Source organism: Ceratina calcarata, unplaced genomic scaffold (genome assembly GCF_001652005.2).
Source record: "Ceratina calcarata isolate Rehan_Ccalc_2016 unplaced genomic scaffold, ASM165200v1 scaffold88.2, whole genome shotgun sequence".
Lineage (NCBI taxonomy): Eukaryota > Metazoa > Arthropoda > Insecta > Hymenoptera > Apidae > Ceratina > Ceratina calcarata.
The window spans coordinates 363,258-381,234 of NW_017180156.1; the positions used below are offsets into that span (position 1 = coordinate 363,258).

General features: G+C 46.7%; 1 protein-coding gene across 1 annotated transcript in view; it reads right to left on the bottom strand.

The window, feature by feature from the left end:
* Positions 1–2,704: 2,704 nt before the first annotated feature.
* The window catches only part of LOC108631350 (Sex combs reduced), a 26,772-nt gene continuing 11,499 nt past the window's right edge, over positions 2,705–17,977 (bottom strand). The window contains exon 2 of the mRNA XM_018035194.2: positions 2,705–5,741. Coding sequence (XP_017890683.1) covers positions 5,437–5,741 — 305 coding nt within the window. The 3' untranslated portion in view covers positions 2,705–5,436. The remainder of the gene's footprint in view (positions 5,742–17,977) is intronic.

Genomic DNA, 17,977 nt, shown 5'->3' on the forward strand with positions numbered 1-17,977 from the left:
AAAGGGCCCGAGAGAGGCCTGGCCTTCCTGCTGCTCCTCTATCGCGGAAAAACTCACGCTGGCTCGCCGCGTCGCGCACCAATCGAGTTATCCGACTTTTCCAAACGCGGATCATCTTTGGCGGCGTCTTAGCGGGAGTGTCCGTTAATGGCTTTCCGTCTCGAGGTTTTGCGGGGAATAGAAATCTCGCTGCGAGTCCGATCTTGTCGCATTTAATCCTACTTACGATTCGGTGAAACCTTCGATACGGTAAATCTATTCCCGGATTTTCATAGCTCGTTTTTTCGAACTACTGACGGTAACAATAAGGCGCAGCGATTTCGTGCGTAAATACGATGAGCCTATCGGGACGATAACTCGGTAAACGTACATCGCACGAATCTTTATTGCCGAGGAACGCGCAGTATCGAAACTCGTGGTCCCTCTCGAGCGAGCTCTCCCGCCGTGTCCCCTCTTTCGAACTCGGCACCGTGATCCCGAACCTTGACTCTTCATTAATCACCGAGCCGGTATCAATGACTGACTGAGTGACTGACGCCAGCCCGAGAAGGTATTATACTCGTATACCTACGCTCTGTTCGCGCTTCGAGTTTTCCACGAGACCGAGCAGACCTCGTCAATTTTTCCTTTATAAAAGAAAACGGTACGAGTGAAAATTTGCAAAGGTTCACTTATATATTTTTTATGATCTCGTATTTTGCAATTGCGATCGGTTACGAAAGACGAATCGTAAAAAGGGAAAAAATCAATAATTCGGCGGAGCGGCGCGGCGCCACGGCTCTCTCACCCTTCGCTTCGTACGGTCTATCGTTACGATCTGAACAAGGAAAGTCACGGTCGTCGGCTGTGAACGCGGTGTTCATCCCGAGGAATCGAAAGCCGCGCGGTCATCGTCGGTAGCGCGGGGGGAAGGAGGAAAAAGGAGGAGGACAGCGTGGTACGCCGGTACCGGCACCGGTTGATCGTGACTTGCGTCCGGCCCTCTTGTCTTCTGTTGTACCGTTGTTACACGACTCCTGTCCGTTTCGGTAGTTTTCGAGGGTGCTAGGCTGCTTTATCACGCGCGACCTCCCGCTGTTGTCACGCGATCTTATCGCGCCACGCCGCGTCGAGCCGAGCTGAGCGGATTCGTCTTCGGAAGCCACGCACGATCCCGGATCGCTTTCCAATCGAATCGTGGGTCGTTTCTTTTTACATCAGCTACTCCTTTATTTCTTACCATTAATTTCAACCGATTTCTGGGCCCGATGGATGAAATCTAATAAACGGGAGGTAAGGGAATCGAGTCGGGAGTCGAATTGACAGGGATTAAAGCGTGCGAGAGATCGGGTATCGCACGCGAGCACGGGATAATCGGAGCGATCTCTTATTAACCGAACGGCAATTATTCCACGCGGGTTGCCGCTCGTTATCTTTCAATGCACTCGCGCCAATTACTATTTTCCGATGCGGCGAAAATATAATAAGCCGCGGATCGATATCAGTAATTACGGATAATGCGCGATCGAAATTGAAGAGCCGCGAGGAAGAACGCGAAGCGTGGCCAATTAGAGAACCGATGCGCGATGTCCAAACGGTGTTGTATATGTAAAAGGAAAGTGAAACGCGCGGGCGAGCTTTGATAACCTTTGAGTCTGGGGCATCGGTCGATCTTTCGATTCTTCGTTGGACGTTATCGCCGTGTTGGAATTTCATCAACGGCGAGACGGCGCGCGGAGGTGCCCTCGGCTGCATTCATATTTTTAATTGTAAACATAACAATTATCATTTTACGAGCTGGATGCAATTAACACGACTTTTATGTGCGTCGCCTCGTGTTATTCCACCGATAAACCGGCATTTCACGATCACCGTTATCAGTGAAAAACGAGTGGTACCTTATCGCCGAAGTGCGCATTATTTATTACTGCCGACGAGAAAGTACTTATCCTTATTGCTTCGCGTATTTCAACAACAATTTACGCGACGACTTCGAAAGTGCGCGTGATGGGGAAATAATTGGCAGCGTCTCTCTTTTCCTCGAGCCTTGAACAAATTCCTTGAAACTTAGGAGATAGTCGTAGGACAATTAAAAATAGTGCTGTCGTTCGACGCGATAAGCGTCGCCGGTCGATCACGCATTTTTCAACCGTAGAAATTACTTTCGGTGCTAGTAATAAATCAACTTTCCTCCGAATAAAGGTAATGAGTGAGCAGACCCGTAATTCTGTACGTCATACCATTTAATAATTACAATTTAAATTATATAATTATGCGACCTTACGCGTACGGTGCTCTAGGTTTACGTAGATTGTAGTAAGTAGGTATTTTTTTTTTAGTTTAGACTATTACGTATATTACATGGAATGAAGTAACATTTGAGTTTGACGCTACACGAACGTAATACTTGAGCTTAATTTAAAAAGTTGGAGAACGCATCTTTCGCACCTGACGAGTAAATAGGCTCTCGTTTTCTCTCGTATACTCGCTTCCTCGCAAAATTGACCACTTCGGAATTGAATCACATTCGCATCCTCGACCATACGATTTCAGCGCCGCGCGTGCAGCGGACGCTTCGAAGACGATCAAAATTCTTGAACGAAAATTCAACGAAGACACCGAGGAGAAAGGCATACGATCCACCGATGCGTGTCGCATCCTTCGTTTCCCTCGAAGAGCGCAGAAAACAATATCGAACTCTGCATTCATAGGTACGGAAAATAATAATAATAATAATAATATTAATAATAATAATAACGAAACAAATAAAAAAAAATACAATATTAACACTGGACCAAGTCGTTAGCAACGGTACTCACTCTCGATAGAATAATAGCAATAATATCAATAATTCTCGAATAATCATCGTAATGATATTAATAATAATTATTATAATTAGAGTCATCACTATATTCGCTTCATTTAAATATCCTTAGTGCGGATTACCAGGCGATAACGAAGGAAAGTCTAACCGCGAACGAACATAGGAAATTTGCATCCGCGCCGGATCTATCACATCGCCAACAATAAAATTACATTCCACGAAGCGCGGATTCGTTCTCTTTTCTACCACGTATTTTTTAAATCCGTTATCGAGTGCGAAAGAATTCGAGGAATCGGCTCGTTCGTTAACGCCTCGTACCGATAATAACGTTGTTCAATAATCGTGTTGCAATATATTCAATAGCTATGTACAATTCAACGTTATAGCTTATGCGTTTGCGTCTCCCTTTCCATTACGTTTGCGACTATTTCTCTCTCTCTCTCTTTCTTTCTTTCTTTCTCTCTCTCTCTCTCACACTCCGAATATAGATAATTAAACATATACATATATATATATTTCTTTTTTTAGATCCCTGTATTCTTCCGAATTTGCTTCGCGTAAAAGTTGCGCGGTGCACGAACATGTTTACTAAGCACGGAACGATTGCTAACTGTCGCTTGTTTCTCCACGCTTTCTTCTTCCGCCTCGTATCACAAGATAAACCAATTAGCTCGCGTCGCACCAGCGAACACAATATCTAAAATTCATTTATACACACCTGCCGTTTCTCGTTCGATTAGGTTCGGCTAAGAGGGATCCTCCCGTTCCTTCTTCTTCTCCTCCACCTCAGGACAGCTGCGCTAACCCGTTCGATGCGCAGTCGCGAGTACGAGATCGCCGTCAAATTGATCGCGAATTCGTTTCAACGAGTAATCTTTGCGGAAAATTGATTTTGCGACAGGACTATTGATTCTCGTATACACGTAGTCTAAAATTTAGCTGCCACAGGGGACGCGAGTCGCGTTATTTTATTTACATTTACAGAGCTGCCCAGTGTCGTACCGAGAATTCGTGCAACAGCCTCTTATTTTCTACAAAGCGCTCGTAACGCGCATCGTTCCGATTTGATCGATTGAACGGACGTCGAAGAATGCCGCGGCAGCTCTCATCGACGAAAAACAGCGGAGAGAGAGAACAGGAGTATTCGATAGGCACCCTTACGTACTACGAAGTTAGAGACTTTAACGTCCACACAGAAACTGCGCGGTACGCCGATGCGATGGAGGCTGCGTGTTCTCCCATCGACGAGCACGCCCTCGATGCACGAGAGCGGAACAGGAGAAAGAGAAAGAGGAAGAGAAAGAGGAAGTGGAAGAAGATGAAACGAGAAGTTAAGCGAGCAAGTAAGTAAGTACATACATACATCGACGCATTCTCCGCTGTTCGTTTTCCATTCTCGTTCGGAACGGGATTACAGGGGAGGGTAGATGGAGTTCGGATAGATTCAGAGATGCGAAAACTGTGCGCAGCCAGGCAAGATAATTAATTAATTAGTCCGCTCAATTAATTAATCACTTAGACCGCTAATTTCTACGACTTAAAAATTACTGATTCGGTTTTTATCTCACCCGCTGAGGTGGTCTCTCGTCCGCGTTCATCACCCTAGTGCGTTCGGGATCATTCGGTAATATTTTATGCGGCGAGAGCCCCTCGGAGCGCGTCCAGTCCATTTGAATCGCGGGCGCACGGCGTTGCGCAGTTGCAGAAAATTTTTCGTTCGGCTTCCCTTCAACTTCGAACAGTTCTGTGTCGCGACGACGGAGTTATCCTCGCAGTGGTCACAGGTGCCAACCCACCGAAAGTAAAAAAAGAATTTTTAATACGTCTCGTTTTTGAAACGGAATAAAAAGTTCAAATAATTACAAAATACTTGTAAGATTTAAAGCGAGAAACGTGGGGCACACTATTCATGCATCAATTATCTATTGCATGCGCCTCACGTTTCTCGTTTTAAATCTTACAATTTTGTAATTATTTTGTACTTGTTACTCCGTTTTAAAAACGTGGTGTATTAAATTTTTTCATTTAAATAATTATTTTCTCCTTTTTAGTCTTTAGCTCATCGGGAAGTTACTTTAAAATCAATTGCAAAATTTGTAACGAGCAGACAGATAAGAAAGCAAGCTAATAAAAATGTAAAACGAATAACTCATAGAACGTACGTCAATTTTTATGTAACGAAAAACGAATTCAATCCCCCTAAAATCGTACTAGTTTCTATCAAAGTCGAACGATAGTGAAACCCCAAAAAATCGTCCGCTCGTTCGTTACGTTCTGTACGACGCCAGCAAAAAGGCAACGGAGTTAGCGAAACGCGGGTAGAAAAACCGAGTGCGTAGGGAGAAAAGGAGAGGAAAATTCCGGTTGACGAGTAACGATCGGTGGGCCTGTGTCGGAGACCCTCGCGTCTCGAGGTCTCGCCACATGTTTCTTCACTGCGAGCGAAGTTGGTTCCCGTGGCCCGGTCGCGGTTCGACTTGGTCGCGTTCCACCGTAGTGGAACACGTCGGCCGACGAGAAGGCCGCGGCCACGGGTCGGTTCGAACAAAAAAGCCTTTTTAGAAGTTCTGCTCGCCGTACATCCCGGGGAACCGGACAGCGTGTGCTCCGAGCTCGGCGGGCGAGAACTCGTCCTATGTGGCCAAGTGCGCGAACTGGCCTGGGTGTGGCGCGAATTGGTAAGGGTGGCCGTACGGCGACATATGGTACGGTACGATGTTCATGCTCGCCATCTTGTGCTCCTTTTTCCACTTCATCCGCCGATTCTGGAACCAGATCTTGATCTGACGTTCCGTTAAGCAGAGTGCGTGCGCGATCTCGATGCGACGCCGCCTCGTCAGGTACCGATTGAAGTGGAACTCTTTCTCCAGCTCCAGAGTCTGATACCTGGTGTACGACGTCCTCTGCCGCTTCGTCTCTCCGTTCGCGTTCACCGTACCTGAACAGAGAACGCAACAATATATTCTCTAAATCTCACGTGCACGTTTGTTCAGTAACATTTTATGGAAAATGAAATCGCGACATGAACGATCGAACTTATTGTGCGTCGAAAGGTTATGAATCGAAGAAGGTGGATGATAATAGCTAGTCCCGAACGCGTAACGCTTCACGGGTTCTCGTTAATTATTTCAACGAGCCGTTTAACGCATCGACCATCATCGTGCTACCGTATCGCCACGCTGGTCAACTTGGCAGCTGTTTTACCTATTTGCTCAGCGCACGCCCGAGCCATAAATAATTTTGCAACGCCGTTATTACGATACTCCGCCTATTACACCTATCGTTGCAAAAGCGACCGAGCCGGCTGGCTATCCCACTAATAAATGAATAGCATCGAGCGTCGGTAGAAACCTTCGAGGTCGATTCTAAATACCAATAACCTGTTAGCCGTGGTTTTCCAGCCGCTCAATTGCCAGTTACGCTGCTAAACCCAGCCGGTTCATCCAGTAACGCCTCGATATTCCAATTACTCTGACCCGTTCTCTTTCTTCGAGCCCTCCTTTTCCAAACCGATTCGTAAAATGATAATCGGCTACTGTGCCGTACCAACGAGCTTCCCGATGCGATATTGTTACGTACAAACGATGGAGAGAAATGATTACACGGCGAATGGAAAGTGTTCTGAATATTTTTATTTCTCGCTGCGAGACGTCGATTTCGAATCGAGCAGGTGCAGATCGAAGAAGCGCTATCCCATTACGTAGTGGTCATAGATCCGTGTCAATGCGGATATTAAAGAGTCGGCTCATTTACAGCAATAATGAGGGGACTATTAATAGCGCGCGAGGGAGAACTGAGAGATTGCTCACGGCTGCTGCCCGTGGTCACCAGTGCGAAAAAACTGGCTTTCCAACCATTGTACTGTGAGAAAATACTTTGACCCAGAATAGCGTCGCTTGCAAAAAATTTATTTGCATTTTCATTTACAAAATAGAATGAGAGTTTTAATAAGCCAGCGGTATAATAGCGTTCATAGCTTCTGCGCGCAACCTACAAATCTTAGGCTTCCGTCATTTAAAAATCCATTACCGAACCGATTGTGGGACGCAACAATAATCTTTTTACAGACGAGCGTAAGCTCATCCACTTGAGAGCTTTCGGGAAGCTTTCCAGCGAAGCTTAACGACCGGGGACCCTTCGTTATCGCTTTCCTCGCGATGTAACACGTCGCCGTGACTTTTTAATAAATAGTCAGCCCCTGTCCCTCTCTGGTTGGGGGTATCGTTTGACCATCACCGTTTAGCGAACGGACCAACGGAATTCCTTTTTCTGGTTCTGCTCATTATTATACGATGGTCCAACGCGCGAAACTATAAAAGCTGGCACGCGTACCCGAACGGGACACCACCGGGGGATCGTTGCCGTGCGGATCCTCGATCCTTTCCCAGTGATTAATTGCCGACGGCGTCCCGGTGACGTCGATGCAACCCTATGACGCGCCGCGGAGACAATCCGCTTCGCTGATCCGCTTGCACGCTCCTCGGGCGGTACACGCGCTTCATTCTCGATCATTGACGTTACATTCATTTACTTAAACTACTTAGAATTTTCACCTACGTGCTTTCCGTTATCTTTGATTTCGTGATGTCCAGATTCCTTTGTTATATACCTGAAGTAAAAATATGAGTCAATGGCAAAGCATCTAGAGAATGGGTATTATTGATGGGAGATCTTGAAATTAAATGCGGGGGTGGATCGAAGGTGCCTGAAAGTAGCCCGTTGATTCGATGAGATTCGTGAAACGATAACGAGGACATTCAACATCGACCAGTGATTAGCCCTTATTCGAAAACTATCAATCTGCTCGCAGATGAGCCCTCGTAGCTGCTACGTAAATCAACGCCTACTATATTTACAAAGTACAATTAGAATTGAAATCAAAGTTGCCATGTTTTGACAACGATTCATGAAGTTCGTGTCGACACGCTCATCGTTTGAAAGTATTGGCCTTCGTCGCATTGTTCGATCTGTGAAAAATCACGGCAAGCTCGTAACGAGTGCAGCTACTGCAAAAAGTCTAACGTCGTACGAAAAAAGGGAAATCGTGGTAAACACGGATCAAACTATTAGCCGCGAGGAGCTTCGAGCGTGGGTCTGTCATCGAGAGGAAGAACATCGGGCCGGTTTTTCTAAATCCAACGGGGCAACGATGATTAATGGGGTTCGGCTCGGCGCGCCGCGGCGCGGCGTTTCGTCGTCGCGTCCGCGTCGGTCGGGTCCGTGAAAGAATACCACGACGAGGCATTCGCAACAACAAAGCGCGGGGCGCGCGCTCGTCTTTTGAATAATATAATCCGTGAATGCGTACGGATTCGTGTGTTGCGTTCGAACCGCGGGGTTCGTTCAACCGGCGAACAAAGCTCGCAGGATAATGATCCATTATCAGCCCGTTGGTGATAAAGATACGCGCGAGAATCCACCGTGACCGGAATACGAAACGGGGCCCGAAACCTTCCTTCCTTTTTTTTCGTCTCTCTCTTTCTCGTTCCCCGGGGGCGACGCGATGATTAATCGTTCGGTCGCGTCCGCGTCTTGTCAACGTCGATGCACCGGTTTTCTGCAATGAAAGAATGCGGGTCCCGGTGAAAGTTGACGACCGTTGTTCTTTTCAGCGTGGAAAACGAATGTAATATTGCCTGAACAGTGTTCGCTTCCATCGCGGCTCGGTTCAGTTTTGATTCGGTTGGAAAATCACTGACCCGATGCTCCATTCATAGGCTAATTCTAAACGTATCAATTTATAGTTACATTCTCAACTGAAGAATCTGTTACACAACGTCTCTGGAGAAACGACGAACACCTTTCATTTACCACTTAACACCCTTCTCTGTTCTAAAATACACTTCACCTAAATCATTTTATTCCACGACAAAACCGACAAGGAAGACCAAGAATAGATCTGACGTCTCGTACATAAAAATAACCTAGGAAATTGACTCGTACAAATTTTAAGGATAATCGAATGGGTGTGGGCGTGCCGATCGGGTTTCCCTCTTGCGAGAAAGAATAAATCTGCCATTTTATGAAAGCAGTCGGTTCAACGAACAGCGTGCAATTAACGACACGCGTGGCCCGTGCGAGTTTTTTTTCCCATTTCCCGTTCGCCGCGAGTAATTAGAGAAAAACTGGCTCGCGCGAATCGCACCGTAACAACGTTCCATTAAAGTGTTTGTATCGAGGCTCTGGTTTGCTGTTAGCGATTCGACTTCGAGATGAGATCCCGCGCGATGGATACGCTAGAAAAAAACGAATTCGCGCTAACTACCGTCGATCAATCTCCTCCATGCGATTACTTTCGCTTTGAATAGTGCGGCAAGTTATGCTCTTTTACATAGTTCCTTATCTTTCCCTCGGTCATTTCTTTTTTAGGAAAGCATACTAAAGACGCTTCTTATACGATATCAAGCTTTTGCATTTAACCAATAATTCCTTTAGCAATAGCTTTTATTTAAAAGTTTAAATTCGAGCTTAGTAAGTAACAGGTGTTTTACGTCCTCTAGTTTTATTCTGTATCGCTTGAAATGGATCAGGATGGTAATTTTAATTGCACCTTGCGTTTCGGTAAGTCGTTGCACATCGAGCGCGTTGCGATAAAATATACGGACTGTCAACGGTGTGTGCTTTACCATCCGCGGCAGCTGTGAGCAATCACTTATCCGTTACTTTATGCATTCGCAGTGTTTAGCGTAAACAATCATGAGACTTGTAATAAGAAAACACTGTTACAGATGTGACATCCGATACCTCTCTTCTACGCGTGTCCAATAAATAATAATAATAACAAGAATCTGTTTTTTCTGTCTTCTGCATCTCGGCAAATAGAAATTGTCTAGCCTAATAATAATTTCTCAACAAAATGGAGAGCGTGTCGCACGGTAAAAAATGTTTCACGTCCAACGCGAAGGGCTGGGACGGAAGGAGGGGAGAAGAAAGAAAGACAGGGTCAACGAGTCGCATAGCTGTCATTGGTGTTAAGACCAACGATGTAGAATGAAAGACTGCTCGCTAAGCACAGGCCCGTGTCGTGTCAGCCGTTTCGGTGTCACCTCGCGTCGTCGACGAACGTTTTCGGGGCTCGGCTCTTAATAGAAACCGTGGTCCCGCTCCGCGCGTATTCGCGCCGAACCACGGGGCGAGTGTGTGTACCGAACGTGTCACCGTTCTCCCGTAGATCGTTTCTGACCGGGTTGACTGACAGACCGGCTGCCCGCGTCTGACTACGCGCGCACGTCAACGCAACGGGACAACCTCCGCTCCGAAGTCCGCCGCGCGATCGGTTTTCCTGTCGTTCCTCTCGGTCACCGAGACACGGAGATCGATACCCGAATCCAGCGGGGTGTAGCGAGTAATAGAAACTTTCGAGAATTCGATTTCTCGTTTCGTGTTTAGAGATAAAAATCCGTGACGAAAGATGTTTCCTACGTTACAGATCTCGATTACGGTGTCGGAGTAAATAATATTTAGAGAACGGAATTGCCTTCGTAAATCCTGGCCAGCTATTATGTTTCTAAATCGGTTTCCATCATCCGAAAAGTACGGTAGCTTAGCTAGATCAAACGAAGGGTCATCCAGTGTAATTCAGATATCCGCACAATGGGAGGCAGGTGGGATTATCTCTGTGAACGTGCAATTAATGGCGTCAGCGTTCGTCGCTATCGGCCTCCGAGCAACGAGCGACTGGCCGAATCGCGCGTGAGTAGAATTGCTCGATTAAGCGTCGCTGCTCCGGAATCGTGGCACGAAACGACCGCCTGTCGCATTCCTACGACCGCTCTGCGCGAGTCTGATCCTCTACGAATGTATATTTAGAGTCTCGCCACCGGCTTAACTCCGCCGCCACGTGGATCTACGACTTGTTGTTTAATAGGATTTAGCATCCTTTGTTTTTGTCCATTAATCGTAATTTCAAAGAAATCTGTACCCTCCTATCAGTTCGTTCTTCGATTTCATTTTTTTCATCACTGAATCTATTCCGATCGAACAGAAGAAGGTTTACGAGCGAACAGCGAGGCGATGTTTCTCAAAGCGCGTTCTCTTTGAACCGCGGATGCTGCGCATTCCAAAAACCGTGGCGCAGAAAAACGCAATGCTAGGGATGCTTTGCATTTCATTTAAACGAAAGATCAACGCGCGGAATGTACGCGAAAGAACGTCGCTGGAATTCAGCCTTCGGCCCAGCGAATCAGCTTTGGCCTCTCGCAAAGTGCTGGCCGAGTGATAAGACGCAAACTTCTATTTTTTCCAACCACTGTAAAGGGAAACTGTGTTGCATGATAGAATCCATCGTGACCGCGATAGCTGTGCGATGATGCACGCAGTCGATCGGAACAACAATGCACTCGACGAACAGAAAGTCGATCGTGATTTGCAATGTAAATTAGTTCCTGACGCGATCTCTCTTTTTAAAATGGTATGCATCGTACAATGTTGTTTCGAAGCATTACTCATTTTTATTTCTTCGCCGTGGCAAAAAGCGTGCGCGACACAGGAACGGCCGGCTATCAATTCGCAAATCAGACGTTTGACGCGACAGAACAGGGAGTATTTATAAGTCCGAACAGGAATCTAGCTCCGAAGAAATTATAAATCATCGATCCTCGGCCGAAGAGATTAACGGAACGAGAAGAGGATAGGAGGAGAGGAGCACCGCGTGGCACGACGACAAAGACGATGTAAATCTAAAATCTACTCGGGGTCCTCGACGTTCGTGGCTCGATCTGCTGCGCTGGTGAAACACATCCAGCACCAGCAACGGCAGCGTTCGAAATCCCCGTCTAGCAGCTCTCTCCATTGACACGGGCCCGACAAAAGAAGAGCGGAGGTTCATAAATAACCCGGCCAGTTTATCGTGCCTATTATGCAATTACGATTGCATCTTTCGTGCCTAGGTGGTCCACCGACTCAAGATCTTATGCCCGAGCCAACGAGATAGTGCCTCGTGCCCTTTTAAAAACTTGTCTTCGTCGTTGTTTCTAATACACGACTACGTGTCGTATATCTAATTAAAATCAGTTCGACGTACTCGTGCGAACGATCGTCTTGAATCGAATCAGCGTGAAAATTCTAACTCCTAAAAACGTATCTCTTACGTTGATTTAATCCCTCTCCGTTTCAAAAACACGGTTTGCTGGATTCCTATTTTCCCCCGAGTGAAAATCTCAGTCGGCAGCGAGGAAAGATATTTTTAGTAGTCTTGGCCCCAGTGTTTACTTTCCCAGTTGCCGTTTAATTCTAACTAGAGAACACGAGTGGAACAAATAGTCACGGATATATTTTATTACGAAACTCTTGATAAGCGACCGCGTTGTGTAATTGATAATTGAGCGAACAGATGGCGAACAAGAAAAAAATTCGATAGCGCGTATCAAAGCAATCGTTAAATGATTTTATATAACACTGTTGCAAAATATTAAACCAATTCCTATTTCAATTTCTTACTCGATCGCTAACGTCTGCTTCACTGTCCATGAAATGATATCCCTTATTTAAAATTGACGTTCCGGCTCAGACAGAGTTTAAACCGAACTTATTTATAATTACCACCTCGCTGTATTAGATTTCTAAGTGGGACTATTTTTTAACGCGATTCCATGGTAAGAGCAGAAGCTGGACGGATAGGGATCGAGTCGGCGCGTATCGGCTAACTGGCTCCGGGCCAGTCTCGTCCTCGGGGTGGATTCGCGAAAACTCGCCGCCTCGGCTCGTTGCGCGCGCTTTAAATTTATCTAAGCGTGTTTTGCGTCATTCAGCCAGCATCTCGGCTGATTTGTGACCTTTCGGTGCTTTCGCAGCTGCCGCGAGCCACTGCGCCGCCGCCGAGGCCCCGATCGCACGGTACCGTCCAAAGATCGTAAAATCAACGACCTGTCGACATTCCCCGACGTCCCGCTCGCCGATCGACTACGCGATCCACCTGTTACGGCACATCCGTAACCATGAGTCCACTCCGGAAACCTAGCCAGATCCTAAGTTAGTACACGATTCCTGTTGTGATCCGACTCGACCCTTGTTTTGAGCTGTTAATGGCCAGTCTCATTGGAAGTTGTGACACGTCGCAGACGTTTCACAGATTTAACCGACCATTCGTTTGACGTAACGCGGTTGTATAATATACCGAGGCATCGCGGTATTCCCCGTACGATTTACATAAAAATTTACGGAGAATGAAATAGCGTTCTACAAACGAAGATCGATCCGGCCGTTGAAAGAAGACCATAAAGAACCGGTCTAATCAAATTAGATCATTCCGGTTCCGCGTTGGCCGCCGCGTGGAACGGACAGTTATAAATAGATTCAAAAACTATTGCTTTTCAATCCGCGTGGCGAGAGGTTTTCGAGAGGAGCGCGTGTCGAGAGGTAAAACGAACGAAAGAAAGCGAAAAGGGGGTTGAAGAAGGAAACGAAGGGAGAGAAAGACAGAGGGAGCGAAAGGACGACGACGACGGGTTTCTCTCCCTCTCGGCGAAGCTTTTATGCCCGAAGTTTCCGAGCCAGCGTTCTCTCTGTCTATCCGTTTGGATCATTTGTTATCTTCCACGAGAAAGCTCCCCGACGCAAATAGGTTTGTTTCTGGCCGCTTTAAACGCTTCACAATAATCCACACGAACTCAAATTCAATTAACGCCTCTCGGCGTTCCCCGGCCGCCGTCGCGCCGCACCGTGCCGGGCCGAGCCCCGACCGACCAACCCCCGCCGTCTCTCTGCACTTTGTACCCGTTGACAGGGAACGAAAGTCGCGAACGCGTTACCTCTCCTTCTTCTTTCGTCTCTTTTATGTCGGGACCGACGGCGAATATTGATGTACGTGCTTGGAACGCTCGACGACCTTGAGCGGTTTGCCGTACGTGGAGAAAACGCGACGTTGATGAACGCCTTTGTTGCATAATTTCGAGCGAAAGCGTGGAAAATGGCAGCTCGACAGCTTCGACACCGAAGAGGTTCGGAGTATCGAGACCCCTAACCGCTAAACAATCTAAAATTAAATGTTATCTGACCGATCTCGTGGAAGCTCGTTCCCCTTAATCTTTCAATCCTTCCTCCAAACGGCGACCGTAAATCATAGCTCGCCCAAAATTAGACGACGAGGCCCTTTCAGTGGGTCATCCAACCCCGTGTTCGCTGTTCACCCCGTGGACGCGCGGGGATTGAATTCACGCGCGGCAAACCGTCCCGTGTCCGAGGGTTCGCCCTCGGATAGAAACGAGGAGAGAAAGAAATGGTATTTGTGTACGACGGCCGCGAAGACGACGGAACGGAACGGGATCGAGGAAGAATGGGGAATAGTGAGTGCGCGTCTCCATCCATCAGGCAACGGTCGACACACGCGACTCCAACCACCGAATGCATTATCTTCCGATGCGAAGCACCGGCTTATACACGATGCCTTTTCGATAATCAGAGCGTTTAGGCCTGTTTATGCATTCGGCGGATAACGTATGGCTCGCCGCTGGACCGATACTGATGTTACTGTCCTTGCCTTTCGACGTTCCAGATTCCAGCCTCCCATGCCTTATAAGCCGCACCGTTCGCCGGTCTTGCCGATCTCCGCGAACTTCACAGATTTACATGGTAAACTAACGATCGTGACATTTTGGAAATGCAAACCTCTTGACAATCTTTTAATAACCCACTCCCCGGTGCAGGCTGGGCCCAACAGAAATTTTCAACAATTAATTGGCAATGATCCGGCGAACCGTGGTCGCGCACGATACCGTACGATATACTCTCTCTCGCGAGTATAGGTACACGCTCACGCGAACGTCGCGCGGGAACGTTTCGAGGCAGGAAAATTAATGACTTACCTTCAACGGGAACAATACAGTCAGCTGCGGCTCTTTACGTGTCTGCGATGCCAGAGGCTCTCTCGCCTAAGGTCGGACAAAAACACACAAACGAGCGTGCGTACACGCGCGTATGCGTGAATCGATTCATGGTGGAACCGTATCCGAATTGATAAAGGGACATAAGCGTCGGGACGAAAAGACGCTTGATAATAAATAGAACAATATTTGCAATGGAAGAACTAGTTGCTGATTTCTCTTTAATTATACTTCGTATCGATCGATCTGATAAGTTCGATCGATTTTTTCAATCGACGTTAGAACGTATATTTTTCATGACCGTCAGTGTATCGTTTTTCTTTTTACATTTTCGTCGCTGTACTTCGACGCCTCCGTGTTCTCTTCTTGGCTCGCGACGACGATGTCGCGCGCAATTTGCCACGGTCTCGCTGGATTATCGTGCTTTATGCGTCCTCGTAACGTCCCTCCCTCTGCTTCCCTCTTATTATATTGTTGGCCGGTTCCTACGGAATTCTCTCACGATTTTAGAGAGACCGTATTTTCGGTAGCGAATCCCGACCAACGCGCAATGTAATTTCTAGAACGATTCCCGAATTGGAATTCTAATGCGGGAACGATCGATCAAAATGCTGAGGCCACGGATAACGTATCTCTCTTTGTGTCATACACATTGTTGTTATAAATGTTGTTCAAAGCGAACGATAAGCCTTTAAAGTATGCGTGCACTGCCCATTTCCTGCGTTGTGATACCTAATCTTCCGATACTTGTATCCGCATTTGTTTAAAACTGTCTCAAGGTACGATACATATTTGCAAAACGAAGGATCCTCCAGGAAGGAAACTCCATCTGCTTGTTATTTCGCGAGAACGAGACTCGCATTCGAGGTCTGAGCGTTCTCTCGCCTCGGTCCTCTATGAATCATGTAGGCACCGATGTGCTTTAGGTCAGCCTGTTTCTCTTTGGTGGGCTGTCGGTTTTGATCGGCCATGGCGTTCCTCCTGGTTACCCCGTGTCGGGTGCTGCTCGAAGAAACGTCTCGCAGTGGTACGTAAAGCCTCGAAGCGCGAGCATTTATTTATGGTCCCGGATCGCCGGGGTGCAGCTACGTGGAACCGCCTCTACACGTACACGTTCCTCTCGCGAAACCATCGAATCGAGCTATTTAATCCCGATATCGCTTCATTCTGCAGTTAAAACTTACTTCCACGTAACGATTTTGATGACAGTTTGAGACATTTGAACAAGATAATTAGAAGTATCAAATACCCTAACCAATTTTCAATGGATCCTTCGCATGAAGAGAGGATTTCCGGATTACTTCTAACGATACTCGATTGCCTATACGAGAATCAACGAATGCAAAAAAATGTTCGAAACGTTCTGGCACATTCATCTTCGGGCACAATGTCTGGACAAATTGGAGCAGCGTAAAAGAGCAAAGAGGTCGTCTTTTAGCGGAACGGCTGATGGTTTCCCGTTTGGAAATCTTATCCGAATGGCGTGGAGAGAACCCTCTCGGAAGAATTCACGGTAGTATGTAAACCTCGCGAGCAAGCATTTATTTATGGTCCCGGGTCACCGGCTGGGGCCGCCTCCACTTTACAGAACATATATTTTACGCGGTGCGCGGAATGAAGCTGTTTCCTGCTCGATTCCGCTCTCGCCACTTTGATTCGCGGGAGACCCGCGCTAATTGAGGCTACGCCACGAGATAATTGTCGGGGACGGATCATCTGACATCATTCGAACCAGTTTCGTCTCGCTAGATCGTGGAAACTAGATCCTAAAATTTGTTACTCGGGTATTTTTAATGAGCTCTGAACAGAATATTTTTACAAGTTTCGTAAAGCGGACAAGTAAACTAGCGTGAATCCACTGGTCGCCGCGCAGATGCGTCGAGAAAGAAACTGTGGATTTCCCGTTTTTGTCGCGACAGATGACCAACATTCACCGCAACGAAAATGGCGACTACGTCTCTTCCCTTAGGAAACCGGCGGCATCAGAAATGAGACTCGCACGGGCCGAAAATAGTTCTCAAAGGGTGTAAAAAAGGACGAGGATGCAAGCTGAGCGTGATTCCGCGGCGCGTCGCTGCGCTTACCGTGTACCCTAACGGATTGAAATATCCGTGGGAATTAATTAACCACGGTGGTAGAGCGCGTTTCAACCTTGAACAAATAAATCCGCGCGCGAGGAAGTCGTGGAGAATCGCACGTAACACTTTTCCGACGAGTTTTCCTTCGCGGGATAAGAAATTGATGCGGCTGTTAAATCGTTACAAGAAGCGTAATGCGCCGTGTCATAGAACCAAGGTGCTAACAAACGCGGAGTTTCTTAACCACCGACTCGGTTAATGGACCCTTTGCATTATGTTAACATTTTCCTGTTCCGCTGTTAGCGTTTCCCCTGGTCGTTAAGCCCGTCGTGAAGAGACGAGCGAGAGGTTGTTGAAAGAAATTTATTCGCATTGCCTGCATCAGGTTCGTTTAATAAATGATACTACGAATAAATTTGATGTATCACCAATTTACTTCTAAAACTGAAACGCACCGTCCCTAATTAAATCGTTGGTAAACGCGAGTTCGCTATTCCGCGATTATTTAGGTACGAGGCAAAGGTAGATTGGATACACGCGCGTTAGTTGGCATGCAGAATGGCTTCTTCAGGGACGTCTTCATACGCGAGGTCGACCTACTCCTCTCGGTAAACCGTGAATGTCACCGTGACCAATCTTCCTCAGGCAGGCGTGCGCAGCTGACTTATGCCATTCCTTTTTATCACGCATCCAGCTACCTTTACCCCGTTCCTTTTACGCACGTCGATTCTCTCGTCTTCTATTTTAACGCATCACGATTCTTATCACGCGTTTTTCCCTTTTTTCTGAACCACCGGGTAACCGCGTTACCGTTATCGCAGGTGTTGCAAAAGTTTTCGATGTATCTTCTTCTGTACTTGATTATCTTCTCCTTCGAATAAATATATTACCTTTTCTGTAGAATCGACGATCTTAAAATATTGATAAAGGACTGTTGAATTAAGGGTACGTACTTCAATTGGCAGAGACCGATCGACGGTACAATTAAGGATTTATTGGCTATACAGTCAATCCCAAATGTTTATGAACTTTAGAAACGCATTTTTTAAAAAGAAATCAGACGTCGGAAGAACATTGCTAATAATAAACAATGAAAAAAAATTTTCGATTTTCCCGAGATTTTTCCAAGGGGTACCCCTTCAATTTCTTCCAAATTTTCGTTTTTGGCCAATAACTCCCAAACCGTTGGACATACAGAAAAATTGCATAAGACCTTTCTTGTAGAGGACGACGAGATTTACAATTTCCATGTAAAATTTTTTCGCTAACGTCAATAG